General features: G+C 48.2%; 1 protein-coding gene across 3 annotated transcripts in view; it reads left to right on the plus strand.

Moving 5' to 3' along the window:
- Positions 1–2,406: 2,406 nt before the first annotated feature.
- Positions 2,407–14,645, plus strand: part of EXT1 (exostosin glycosyltransferase 1) — a 317,011-nt gene continuing 304,772 nt past the window's right edge. For all 3 annotated transcript variants that reach the window (XM_052651593.1, XM_052651594.1, XM_052651595.1), the window contains exon 1: positions 2,407–3,919. In XM_052651593.1, coding sequence (XP_052507553.1) covers positions 2,958–3,919 — 962 coding nt within the window. In that variant the 5' untranslated portion in view covers positions 2,407–2,957. The remainder of the gene's footprint in view (positions 3,920–14,645) is intronic.

The following is a 14,645-nucleotide window of genomic DNA, read 5'->3' on the forward strand; positions in this document are numbered from 1 at the left end:
AATGTGTCAAAGCAGAAAGAGATGCAAAAGAGCAAGGGCTGTAACTTGCTCCCACTAAGGTCACACAGGATGACTATCAGGATGTAGAGGAGCTGCAGTCCCCAAGGCCTCAATTCCACTGGGCTGAGAAAATCTCCAGCCTAATCTCAACAGAACGGCCCTTGCCTTGCATGGGTGCTCTCAGCGACCGGGGCTGGGCCGGGCCCCTGGTCACATGTGGTTTCAATCACTGCATTTATCTGCATCACTGTCATTGTATCTGGAAGATGACTGCAGCCTCATTTCTCTCCCAGGCCTGTCTGATTGTGCAGGGGGTACACATCAAATCTGGAAAAGCTATCTCATCTTTGGCAGGCTAGAGATAGGGCAAGACTTCAGAAAGGTACAGCAACATCCCACCAAGGCCCCTTCACCCCTTTATTAAAAACCAATCTGAAACAAGAAATGTCTAAAATTTTCCACTTGATCATTTCACCCTGCCTCATTATAACCATGCCCTTTGTCCACACCCGCTGGAGTTTTGTTTTGTTTTTTTTTTTGCAGCCTTGGGGGAAGCTGGGATGTGTCTGTCCCTAGCTCTCAGTCCCTCCCATAATAAACAATCACTAAACAGCTTGCTGCCCTAGGCAACTGTTTGTCCCGTTTGGCCAGGCCCCTGTGACTTAGGTTGGGGAAGAGGGTGGGAGGTGCTCCCAGTAAAGCAGAATTCAGGCTGTAAGGCCAAGGACTTGGCTTTGACCAGAAGCACTGTTTGGAAGCACATCTTTGCAGTCTTGGAGGATCTTTAGAGAGACTCTGGATCTTTATCTGATTTGTCCAGTGATGGGTCCCTGAGGGTAGGGGCTTATGGCTAGGGGAAGGAAGGAAGGACTAGCTTGTTCTAATGGTAAAAAAGGTCATCTCCTGCCTCAAGTGTCTCATCTGCAGCTGGCCATTCTACCAGCCATCTATCCCTCAGAGACAGCTCCTTAAAAACCATTCCCCCTCCCCCACAAAAGAGAGTAACATCACTTGCGGTACTGGAAGGAGCTTAAATCACCGGGTTATTCTCGGCTATTAGAAGATCCTTCTTTTTTCCACGGTGTGATTGGATCTCTTGGAAGCTTTCTACAGAATAGACAAAGGGCTTTGGGAAGCTAGGAAAGGATGCGTGGAAAGTTACTGAGGATTTGGGATAGGCGTCTTCTCTTAGTGCACAGACAGACATGAAGAATTGATTCCTTTCGGTTGTACTATTTCCTTTTCATTATCGGGGATTGGGGTGGTTCCTTGAGGGTAAGAAAAAAGAGATGGGCAATGCAGGAGATGCCGGGGAGATAATGGGTTCGATTCCTGGGTTGCGAAGATCCCCTGGAGGAAGGCATGGCAACCTGCTCCAGTATTCTTGCCTGGAGAACCCCATACAGAGGAGCCCGGCGGGTTACAGTCCATGGGGGTGGCAAAGAGTCGGACACGACTGAAGCGACACAGCACACATTTAGGGGATAAGGGACCTGTTTAAATGCTTTGTAGGAAGGAAAATTTGGGGCCCTCAGAGGGTGGAAGGTGGGCAGAGAGAGGCATCCTTCTGATCAGCGGTCGCTTTCTATGAAGTCTTTTTTTTTTTTTCCTTCTGCAGCCCAAGGGCTCGCCCCACTGCTCCACTTTTCTAGCATCCTTCTCCAGGAACCCGAACACTCCTCGCCGCCCGCTCAGGGAGGCGTTCCCGGCAAGCAGCCGAGGCGTAGGAATTCTCGAGGACGACCGGGGCAGCCGGAGCAGCGGGCCGGGGAAGCGCCCGCCGGTCCCCGGTTCCCCAGCCTCCGTGCGCCCGCAGGCGCCTCTTGGAGGCGCTGGTTTCCCGGCGCGGCGGCTGCAGGTGGTGAGGCCCAGGCCGGGGTCCTGATACCGGCGCGCCGAAGGACCGCGGACTCTCTCGGGGCAGCCCCGCGCTCCGCCCGCGGGGGCCCGGCCGAGGCGCCCCGGGGTCCCCGCGCCGCCCGCGCCGCCCGCACCCCCAGCGCCGCGCCGGCGCCTCTGCCGGTGGCCGGGGGTTATGAATGGGCGCAGCGGAAGCACCGCCCCCCCCGGACGTGACGCTCGGCCAATGGCAGCGCGGGCTGCGTGGATGGATGAGGTCAGCGCTGTCGTGTCGGGAATGGAATGTGTAAGTGTAACATTCAGAACCGGGTAACATTCGGCGACCGAACGCGGCGGTCGGCAGCGATCGCGCGGGGGCCTTGGAAGCGCCGCTCGGGGCCGGCACTGCCCGCGGGGAGGACGCGCCGCCGCCGTCACCCAGCGCCGCCGCCGCCGCCTCCAGCCTTCTCCAGCCGGGCCGTCGCGCGTCCCGGGGGCCGGCCCGGCGAGCGCAGGAGTAAACACTGCCGGAGTCTTGGAGCTGCTGCAGAAGGGAATAAAGAGAGATGCAGGGATTTGTGAGGTTACGGCGCCCCAGCTGCAAGATGCACTAGCCGGCTGAACCCGGGGATCGGCTGACTTGTTGGAACTGGAGTGTTCTGCACGGGAGCCTGGATGAGTTGAAGTTGCTTTCCAGGGGCTCGTTTTCCACGCTGCCGAGAGGAATCCGAGAGGCAAGGAAATCACTTCGTCTTGCCATTGATTGGGCATTGGGAGCTTTTTTTCCTCCCCCCCCTCTCTTTCTTTTCCTCGGTCTTGTTGCATGCAAGAGAATTACAGTCCGCTGCTCGCCCGCCCTGGTGCGAGATATTCCGCCCCGCTCTCTCCCGTCCATTGTGCAACCCAAAGATGAAAGACCGAAGGGGAGAAAGTTAAAGAAATCGCCCACATGCGCTGGATCAGTCCACGGCTTGGGGAAAGGCATCCAGAGAAGGTGGGAGCGGAGAGTTTGAAGTCTTTACGGGCGGGAAGATGGCGGACTGGAGCTGAAAGTGTTGATTGGGAAACTTGGGTGATTCTTGTGTTTATTTACAATCCTCTTGACCCAGGCAGGACACATGCAGGCCAAAAAACGCTATTTCATCCTGCTCTCAGCTGGCTCTTGTCTCGCCCTTTTGTTTTATTTCGGAGGCTTGCAGTTTAGGGCATCGAGAAGCCACAGCCGGAGAGAAGAGCACAGCGGTCGGAATGGCTTGCACCACCCGAGTCCGGATCATTTCTGGCCCCGCTTCCCGGACGCTCTGCGCCCCTTCGTTCCCTGGGATCAATTGGAAAACGAGGATTCCAGTGTGCACGTTTCGCCCCGGCAGAAGCGAGAGGCCAACTCGAGCATCTACAAAGGCAAGAAGTGCCGCATGGAGTCCTGCTTCGATTTCACCCTTTGCAAGAAAAACGGCTTCAAAGTCTACGTCTACCCACAGCAAAAAGGGGAGAAAATCGCTGAAAGTTACCAAAACATTCTAGCGGCCATCGAGGGCTCCAGGTTCTATACCTCGGACCCCAGCCAGGCGTGCCTCTTTGTCCTGAGTCTGGACACTTTAGACCGAGACCAGTTGTCACCTCAGTATGTGCACAATTTGAGATCCAAAGTGCAGAGTCTCCACTTGTGGAACAACGGTAGGAATCATTTAATTTTTAATTTATATTCCGGCACTTGGCCTGACTACACCGAGGACGTGGGGTTTGACATCGGCCAGGCGATGCTGGCTAAGGCCAGCATCAGTACTGAAAACTTCCGACCCAACTTTGATGTTTCTATTCCCCTCTTTTCTAAGGATCATCCCAGGACAGGAGGGGAGAGGGGGTTTTTGAAGTTTAACACTATCCCTCCTCTCAGGAAGTACATGCTGGTCTTCAAGGGGAAGAGGTACCTGACAGGGATAGGGTCAGACACCAGGAATGCCTTATATCACGTCCATAACGGGGAGGACGTAGTGCTGCTCACCACCTGCAAGCATGGCAAAGACTGGCAGAAGCACAAGGATTCTCGCTGTGACCGGGACAACACCGAGTACGAGAAGTAAGTGACGGGCCTCAGCGGGTTAGCCCCGGGCCCTGCCCACCTGGGTCCTGCCCACCTGGGTCCAGGTGTGAGCTTGGGGAATGGGGGTGGGACAGGGGAGCCCCTCCGGTCCTCTTCCTCTTGCTCCAAGCCTGGGACCGAGCAGCCTGGTTCTCTGGTGTGTGGCTTGGAGCTGAAGACCCAGAGTTGGAGCTCCTCGGGCAAACAGAAAAGCCTGGAGCACTTTCTTGGGCCAAGTAGGTGACAGTGACTCCCTCTTGCTTGGAAAACCTTCAGGGTGATGTGTCTTCTATGAAGGGTGTGGGTTTGATCCAAGTTTGGAACCTGCGCTTCAACGACGGAGCCAGGAGAGGGTTTGTGAGAGGTTATAGGGACCCCAGAGGCTCTGAATCCACCCAATCTAGGGACCTTCCACCCAAGATTGATGCTTTATTTGCTGTTCTCAGGAGGAGGGAGGGGAAGCTGCTTTCCCTGGGATTCTCCCACCCTCCAATTGTCATCTTTCCGTAAACCCTAAATGTGTGTTAGTAGTGAAAGTGCTCTAATTTTAGCTCCTAAACTTTGTGTGCCTGTCTCTTCCCTACTCCCAGATGGCATTGACTTTTATGAAGGGAGACTGTAAGCTGGTTAGGGCCTGTGATCTTGTATGCACGCATGCATGCATGCTTGCACTCATTCATGTGTGCTTGTTGGTATGTATATATCCTGCCTCCCTCCCTGGGAGAAAGCTGTTTGTAAATCTGGGCCTCAGCTCTACTGCTGTAAACTCCAGTTGCTAATTTAGATTTCCTCTTCCCTTTTGTCTTTATCAATTTGCATGTAAATCGGAGACTGTTACTCTCTGAATGGGTGGTGAGATGCAGCCTCACCCTCTGGAGTGAAGCAAGTTTTGTCCAGTTGCTAAGTAACTGAGCTGGAGACTTTGTAGCCTTTCTCACTCTTGCTTTTCCTTCACAGTGATGGTAACTGAGACACTGGACTTGGGGGGGGGGGTCAAAACTAGTTTCCACCAATGGGCTTTAACTTGAGCTTGGAGGGTCCGTTTCCTGGTGGATGGGGTGGGAGCTCCAGTTACTCAACTTCTATCTGGCTTTGAAAGAGTTAGTGAGCTCCTACGGTGCATTTCCACGTTACGCCAGTTAAAAACCAGAGCAGCCTTGTGCTACCCAAGGAAGCAAGGGGAACCTCTCCGCTAGTACAAGAGGAACTGGCAGAGGTTGGCGGATTTTGCAGTTGATTCATGAATTGCAGAATAGGGGGAACGCTTCGCAGAACTGATTGGAACAGGAACGGAGGGGCATGGTGGGGAAAGGGCCCTGAAATGAAAGGTTTGATTGTTGTCTGTGGATTTCCTCAGACACTCAGGCCTCTTGTCAGAGGGATTGGAAGGGAAGTTCAAGTCCTCCTGTACTTGATCGTAGACAGTAAAGGAGAAGGGATCAAACACTGGGATTCCCCAACCCGCAGCACCTCTTGCCTTCAAGCATAAGCAAAGCCCGAGGCAGTAGGGTCAATTATGAATCTAAATTGTCCCCTGCTTCAGGGGCAGTTACCTGTGAATGTTGGGTACATTTGCCCTGGCTTCAATTTTTCTCACAAAAGAAACAAAATGTGGTTTGTAATGAACGCTTTGTTTACACGACATTCACATTGACCTATTCCTGTGGGTGCGTGTAAGAAAAAAATGCTCATAGCCTTTGAAGAATTTCTTTGGTTTATGGTGGAGTAACTCGAGATGAAGTCTTAACCTTTCAGTCTAAAGCAGTCTCACTGAATTTCGTAGAAAGATCATGATGGCCTTCATTCTTCTAAAGGAGCTGGACCTGAGATCTTACCTTAAGAAATTGGAATTGTACATTTATTTGGGAAACACCCTCCATCCGATACAACAATCATATCTGCTTTACCCTCCTAGGCCTCAAATGAATATTAAATGTCTACATTCTGTGCTGAAGCGTTTTTCTAGAGATTTTGGCAATGAGGGAAGGAGGGGTTCGTTTTCTAGAAACTTTTCATTTTTGCTCATTAAATGTCCCTAATTTTTGATCCCTTTGTGATTGCACCAAGAAATCTGACACCCATGCCCTTGTTTTGGTTTATTTTTAAGGCCACAAGGGGTCAGGCCCTCAGGATTGAGTCTCCTTTGAAAAGCGGCATTTAGTGAGGAAGGCAAGTTGCCTCTTTCTCCTGAGCAGGGATTTCTTTCACAGCCACTTCTGGATTTTCTTCATTCCTCTTTTGCATACTTTCCAGCGCTAACCTCATTTCCTGGGATGGGATGGTGCTGTAGAACGTTTGTATTCATTGGCCTGGTTGACCTGGAGTTTTAACTCATTCCTCTCACTGAGTTATCTGGATGCTTTATCGTTGCGAAATGGTGTTTGCGAACATGATTTCCTGTTGCGTTGACTTTGGAAGATCTGAAGATGAAGAATGAACTCTGATGTGGTGAGAATGCTCTCAAAGCAGGCAACCTGTCTTGTGCTCTGAAGTAAGCCCAGCTACTGTACTTTGCTATTTATCCTGATGTTTTCTGGAAGTCAGCCATGTATGTATCAAACACAGAACTCCTCCAATCAGATGCTAATCTCATTCCAGCATTCTAGAGGAGGATGTTGCAGTTAGGTCTATAGAAGTCATCTAAGTTCCACTTCTCATACTGCCTCATGGTGTGACTTCTGATTCTTCATCTTGAACCTTAGTTTATCCTTTGGTAGAATGGGTTTTAGATGGTTCCAGGGCACTCTATAAGCGTTCACTTGATAATGGCTTGTGAAAACAGAATCCGTTTTCATCTACTTCTCTTTTTTTATTACCAAGTGTCTATGAAAATGCTTCAGTTTAATTTGCTGCCACAAGTAACTACATATAACTTTGCTCTAGAATTAGGGGAATGATAATTAGATTGAAAATTTACAGTCTCATGGCCAAGTTAGGATACCATAGAATATGTACAACTAAAAAAGTTGCTTTTAGTGAAATTTAGTCTTAAGCGACAATAAATATTTAGTTTCTTCATCTCACCGTTACTTTTGTGAAAAGCAGACATTTATTGCTAAAGGTATAGAAGAGCTATGTGGAATAAAGGGAAAGACTTCACTCTTGTAATAGAGCAATAGTTGTGACCCAGACGTCTAGGATTATATTAGAACATCCATTTTTTATGACACTCATAATTAATTTTCATCAGTTACATATATTCACAGATGTAGATGACAGCGGCTAAAAGAAGTTGATGCAGTGATTACATGATTTGTAATGAGGCTTTAGAGAAATTCTATTTTACATCTTTTGAGCTTCTTATGCATTCTTACAGAATGACTGTAGTTTTTGCATGAACTACGTAGTTCAGATCCCTTCAGAGGGCATTATTGTGAAACTTCAAATTTGGCTTTCTGAAATAGAAGAAAGAGAAGGAAATGAGAGGTGGCTTCTATCTTTGACCCCTCCGAGGAAAGTGGTGGAGAATATTTTAAGGTGCTCTTCTGGTAACAGGCAGGATTCTGTGCAGGCCTTTTGGCGTCTTTTTCCTGTGTTTGTTGAAGCTCACAATCCTGGTATTTTTAAGGGTCCCGAGGTTAAGGGATCATTCGACTTCCAAACATCCTCCTTTTGCTGATGTGGAAACTGAGGGATAGACTGATGGATTTGCTTAAGGTCAGAAAACTGGTTCGTGGCAGGGATAGTCCTAGAAAGTAAACCTTTTTCTGACTTTCTCTCCCTTGGCCTACAATAGTCTATCTTTAATTACAGACACACTTGAAAGCTCTGCAGCCACTGGAAGGTCCTTGTTGATGGTGTTTCTTATAGGATTTCTCTTGGACTCATTTGGGAAGCTAATAAAGACTGGACAAGCTTTGTGGAAAAAAAAAAGGAAAGCACATACACGCATAATTTGTCATCTAGTTTTAGGAGTTGATGCACAGCCACTACTAAAGGGCATTGTCAGACTTGAGAACTTTTGCTCTCAGGCTTGCATATTTCTTTTCATTGCCAACTAAGTTGGAGGTCCCTGGAGCTGTTGTGTCTAAGTAGGAGCTGTGGGAACCTTTCAGTTTGGCCTCAAGGAATTAATTCACAGAATGAGAAGCTGAATTCAGATGCATTCATGGCAAGCACAAAATGTGTACAAGTAAATGATGTGTTTATTCCCCCTTTTCCCAAGCTGTGTTCCTAGACACCTGAGCAAGTTTGCGATCCAGCAGGGAACCTTGCAGGAAATGAAAGGTGGAAATTGTGCTTCTCAGGTTTTACATGTAGAAGCACCCTTTCCCCCACAGGTGTACAGTGGCACCAACAACATTTCTAAAATACACCACAAAATCACAGTTTTAAAATAAAGCTAAGGCCATCCCTAGGCTAATCTTGAAGTTGGCAATTGTGTCTTCTTGAACTGAGGTTCTAAAACTTTCTCTAACACTTCCTCATTAGCCCCCGCCCCCCACCCCCACACGTTTCTTGATTCCTCTGAACTTGCTTTCTGGAGAGAGCCCAAGAACCTAATTTGTAAGGAATCCCTAAAGGTTGGGGTTCTGTGTGCTACTTCTAAGGACACTGCAGATTGGTTGAGTCCAGTTCAACAAATGACAGTTGCCAGTAGAATCCTTGACCTAAGCCTGCAGAGAATGGCTTGCTAGGAAGGCCCTGCCCATGAGAGGCCACTGTTGGTCATCCCCATGACTGTGATATCAGCTTTGGATGGCACAGACTTGGCCAAAACGCATGTTCCCTTTGTTGGAAGGCCTGTGGATGTGCCTCCCCAGAACTGTGGCAATGAGACACCTGCTGCCAATGACCTTGAGTATGCTAAGGTCACACCAAAGGTTGTGCTTGGTAGGGCCTGGCTCCTCTGCTTGCGGGTGTCTTGGCAGGCCATGCTCCAGGTACATGAGCTCAGGCCTGCTCTGGTGAGGCGCATCGTAGGCTGCACAGCGTGTGGGTGCCTGAATGGGGGCTACAGCCCAAGCTGTGTGGCTCCTCTCATTTCTCTGAAGCCTCCTGCTGCTCTCTCGTGACCGTCGTTTTCCCGCCTCTTCAGAGGAACCTCTCTGGCTCAGTGGTCACCGGCTGCCCCAGACTCTGGAGCGTGTTTTTGCCTGGATGTGAACACAGGAGTTCGCATTTCCTTGAGCTCAACAACCATCTGGTTTTCCTTCAAAGCTCTTCTGCCCAGTGACCAGGTTCCTCTAATGCACAAGGACCTCCTCACAATTGCATGGCATTTGTTCGGTGCCTGACGTCAGGTTGCCTTTATGAGCGCCTTAAGCCTTTCAACCAGTGTCAAATCTCCATTTTACAGATAGGAGTGCAGGCCTCGAGAAGGTCAAGTAAGGAGCCACAGTTGCGTCTGGTGAGGACGCGGTGGTGTCCGAATCAGGCATTCTGAATGCCGAGGATGGTGTTCCCTCGACGGGCCGTTACCACCCTAAAGAGCCAAACAACATGTCTGCCTATTCACAGTTGTGTGTGAGTTTAATAGCATTCCAGTGTTTGCGCATCATATCTCTCCACCCACCCCCCACCACCACCCCCACTGCTGCTTTCCTTTGTATACGTGTTTTCCAAGGAAAAATTTGGCTCAGAGATGGGATCAGGATGGCCCCATTTCTCAGCGTGGTGTGTTGCAGTTCATGCCGTCGGAAAGAGTCAGACCACTGAGTGAACAACAGAAACACTGAACTCCTTCAACTCTTCCGATCAGTTCAAGGCGTGTTAATAACTGTGTCTGTGTAGATTCTGGCTTTCATTCTCTCCAAAAGCTCTTCCCAGAAAAGTGAGGAAGTGAGTTGTATGTGACCTTTGCCCTCAGTAATAGCACCTTGCGGGGCTTGCCCTGTCCTAGGTGTCAGTGAACCCATGAGATTGTACAGGAGTGACCACACTAGGTGTCAGGGAACCTATGAGATGGTTCAAAGATCACAGGAGTGATCTTTGCCCCAGGTAAGAAGGTGTGATCCTGTAGAAACGGGAGACCCACTGGAAGGTTCCACTTCTGACAGAATGAGCCAAGTTTCTAGAGTATAGCACACAACTGCTCTCTACTCTCAGGATCCCTATAGAGAAACAGTGGTTAAAAAATTATGAGCTACGCAGAGCCTAAGACCTGGGTTCGATTCTTGGGTCTGGAGGACCCTCTGGATAAGGGAATGGCAACCCACTCCAGTATTCTTGCCTGGAGAACCCCATGGACAGAGGAGCCTGGAGGGCTCTGCAGCCCATGGGGTCTCAAAGAGTCGGACACAACTGAGTGACTACCACAACCACAGCCAGCATGCAGAGCTTTTGTGAAAAATTAGGTAAATGCAAAAGATAGGAATATGAAAATAAGTTTCTTCTCTAACCCCCACAATAAGAGCTTACCACTATTGTTGAACTTCAGAAGTTCACCTTTTATAACCAACATGCACACCTCTGTGATTATGTCATTCTGTCTCTGCATATCCAAGTGCCTTCTATAGACATGTTAATTACTGCTTAATTAATAGTAAATAATGAATCTGACACATTTTCTTTCAGTGTCTTGTTTGTGCCAGACGCATAGGTGTTGGAGCTTGAGGCATCCAGGAGCGAATACAGCAAACTTCCGGCCAGCCTCGTCTGTGGGTTTTATAAAGTCAGAGTCCGACTTTAAACGTATTTTTACATGTTGCTTTTTTCTTAACATTATCCCAGAGCATTTTTCTCTCCCTCTAAATAGGAAAAGCCTATTAAAATATTAAAGTAGGATTTTTAATGGCTGCATAGTGTAACTCATAGCTATATCCTAGTTGATTTCCATTTTCTTAGTTAACAGATTTAACTTGTTTCCCGTCTTGTATTATGCTTGGGCCTGTGATGAATTTCACTGTACTGAGGATTTGTTTTCTTCTTGACTAAGGTCTCTCTCAGAAAATACAGCACTTCCTTTCTCCCAACCCCCACCCAGATCCCTTTTGGAGGAATAGCTGTTCTTGAGGTGAGTCTGAGCACCCATTTAGTGAAGTAGCCATCATGAAATGACTGCTTAGATAAACATTTGTAGGTGTTAATTCGTCCTGCAGGGGGTCTCTGAAGCTCCCACAGCTCTGGTCCCTTTGAAGTTTTGTTTTTGCTGGAGCCAAAAACCTCTGTTGTGTCTCTTACTGAGCAGACTTCTTCCTCCCTGCATCCTGCAGTCATTTCCTGGGATCTCAGAATCTGTGGGCCTAACCTGGGTAGGTGTCATTTTTTTAAGTTAATTGTATCAGTCGCTCAAAGTCCCTCATCTCTTTTCTCTTTGGTTGTTGAGTTTATAGTTCTTTGGAGGTGAATTGAGGCAGGTGGCTTTGCCTGTGGGGTGTCCAGGTCAGATCTGGGATTCTAAGTGCAAATGAGGCACTATTCTAAGTGATTTAAATACCAAGTCAGAGGGGAATTGGTTAGGGCTCAGTGCTTTCACTGCTGAGGACCTGGGTTCAATCCCTGGTCAGGGAACTGAAATCCCGCAAGCCTGTGTGGCCAAGAAAAAAAGAAAAACAAAACAAAACAAAAAAAAAAACAAGAGAGAAAATAAAGTGAACCAATCTCCTTACGCCTAGTTAGTTAGGCTATCTTTGCATCGTAATTGCTTTGAGCAGCAGTGAGAATTTTGGAGAACTTTGCCTGTCTTGTATATCTTCTTGATTCCTGCAAAGCCCTTTAGAAGAGTGCAGCGACCCCGGACCAGGGAAGTCACTGACCCACACACGTTTCTGGACTAGGTGATGAACCTCTCAGCCTCAGTTTCCACATCTGGGAGTGGGGATCACAATCCCTCACCAGGACATTGAAAGGAGGTAGTGTGGGTGCATGCTTCTGATGCAAAAACTGGGAAATGCTAATGTGCTCTGCAAGGTGGTGGTGTTTATTAAAAACCATCTTCCTGTCATTTTCTAATCAGCCACAGAGGTTTGTTTTGTTTCATAACTTGCCTCTTTACTAAGCCACAGAAATAACTGCTCACCTCTCTCTTGATGTGTAATCCTCAGGAAATTGTGGTAGGTGCTCTGGAAGGCCACCCATTGTTTCTGTGGGCTGTGGAAAGATGTAGATGGGCATTGGAGCTTGCAGGTGGCCTGGGGCAAGGGTACGGGCAGGTGGAGCTGGCTGTCTCTGGGGCAGTCAGGCACTGCCTTGCCTCCACATCCTTCAAGTTCCCTGGGGCGACTGCTCCAAGAATGCAAATGGGCACTTTTGTAGGTGACTTCGGCACCCTGATCGGTTGAGGATAACTTTTGGAAGGATACTGCATATGAACGGGTTGGTTCCACAGGCCCTTAGGTTGCTAAGAGCAGAGTACCATTCAGGCCACCTTACGTCACAGGATTTATTGTGAAGGGCACACGGAACAGAAGCTGGACTGGAATTGCTCCAGTGAGTTCTCAGGACCCAGCGCAACAGGTGGGTATCTCCATCTGGACCTTCATCTCTGCCCTGGCTGGCCCCTCTGTCGCTGTGTGTGTCTGCCAACCATGGGCCAGTCTTTACTGAATTCTCTCATGCAGGCCCTGGATGAAACCAGCCTGATTGGCTGCCCTGGGGATATTTACTTCTTCGAGGGAGAGCCATTCGTATTAGGCCATGTCTCTGGGTCTGGTGGCGACCTCATCAGTTAAAAGACTGCCCTGTCAGATTGTCATTCTTAATTGAATTGGTGGCTATCCTTTTGCAAAGAGCAGCCTAAAGTTGCTTCCTGAAACGGGGGTCTGTGGTTAGGGGAAGTTGGCTGTGGTAAACACTGTTGAAGCCATATCCTGTTGGCACTGACAGATTTGACCCTGGTTAATGATGATAGCATTCTTGAGAGCATACCGTGTGCTGGGTAATGGGCGGTATCTCCTTGAATCTTTATGTCCACCCAAGCAGGAAGATATGCATTTGAGATGCAGAGCAAAGTTCAGAGAATCTTTATAAGTGACTTGCCTAAGTGCACACAGCAGGGATATCAACCAGAATGCCATTGGCGTTCTGCACCTGCGTTCTTCACATTGGCGTCTATTGCTTCTGCACAGCTGAAGCTGATGTCATAAAGACCACACACACACGTCAACAGTAGCGTGATTGATTCATAGAGTATCACTCGTGTTTCTCACCTAGAATTTATTTCATCTTACTGAAGAAGAGACAGTTCTAATCAGCTTGGTAATCTGGTTTCTTAGCCCACAGCAGATTCAAAGCAATCAATTTAAAGAGAGCGATTCTTGGGAAGGCAGGTCTGGGAAGAAGGGATAGCTGGCAACCCAAATAGAAGGAAGCAGGCCAGGAAGTGATAACACCCAGAAGAAGTAAAGAAGCCCTGCATTTTTTTTTTCAATTTATTTTTTATGGGAGTGTAGTTGCTTTACAAAGTTGTGTTAGTTTCTGCTGTACAGCAAAGTGAATCAGCCACACAGGTATGTATTTTCCCTCTGTTTTGGATTTCCTTGTTATTTGTCACCACAGAGCCTTGAGTAGAGTTCCCTGTGCTCTACAGTAGGTTCTCATCAGTTCCGAATTTTATACATAGTATCAGTGCTAGTCTCCCAGTTCATCCCACTGTCCCTTTTCCCTCTTGCTACCTGTACATATGTTTGTCTCTACTTCTGTGTCTCTAGTTTTGCTTTGCACCTAAGTTCCTCTGTACTGTTTTTCTAGATTCCATATGTAAGTGATAGTATACAGTATTTGTTTTTCTTTTTTACTTCACTCTATATGACAGTCTCAAGGTCCATCCACATCTCTGCAAATTACACAATTTCGTTCCTTTTTATGGCCAATATTCTATTACATATATATGGACCACATCTTCTTATCCATTCAAGAAGCCCTGCAACTTAAGCTCGGCTAGCCCAGAGCCCGAGCATGTCCTAAGATACCCCGTATGTATGCCTGTGAGTCCTGCCCCCGGGCACTGTGGCGGTCACAGCGACCAGAGCCTCTGTAAATATCAGATAAACTATGCCATGGCATCGTGCTGACCACAGGCCATCACTTGTGGACACTGGCCTTTGTTTAAGAAAGTCGGGGAGCATGTTATGAGTTTTATAACTTTTTTTTTTAACCCCTGTGGTGAAAATAAAAATATTTTGGTGGCCCTGAAAAGAAGCTCTCCATTTGAAAGCTTATCTATTAATACTAAGCTCAGCAAGTTCCCCAAGGGCTCGGGGTACAAGGGGTGTCTTTGGGGTTTGTATGAAAGTTCTGGTATTTGTTGCTAACTCAGATTTCTGGGGTTTTATGATACATATCAGTACTGTAATGAGAAATACGAAGTTTTCTCATATTGCTGTGTGGGCCTGTGATGCTAGTTATTCTTGATTGACTAGTCTTCCGAGTGACTTAGGCCCTGGGCTCAGGTAAAGAGCTGCCCCAGGTGTGGAGTGTGGAAGCTAGGAATTAGAGAGAGAATGTGCCCACAAAGGGATGAAGAGCCACTTGTCTAGAGCCTAGAGGCTGCCCTGGATGGTGCGTTGGGGCACATGTCCTGGTTTTTTCCCCTTTTCTAGGGGAGTCCAGCGTGGGAACTAATGGGTGGAAATCTGGAATGGATTTCACACATCCTGCATATATGCTGGCATCCTGACAGACTGGTGGAAAGCAGCCACAGCAGTGCTGATAACGTAGGACCATGCCACCATGTACTGGGATTTGCCTTGGGGGCTTCTCGTGGTTCATCCATACAGTGTGGTGGGGGTGGGGCTGGGGTTGGTGCAGCTCCCCCTGCCGTTCTGTCCTCAGGCTCTTAGTG

The sequence above is a fragment of the Budorcas taxicolor genome, chromosome 14, assembly GCF_023091745.1.
Source record: "Budorcas taxicolor isolate Tak-1 chromosome 14, Takin1.1, whole genome shotgun sequence".
Classification (NCBI taxonomy): domain Eukaryota; kingdom Metazoa; phylum Chordata; class Mammalia; order Artiodactyla; family Bovidae; genus Budorcas; species Budorcas taxicolor.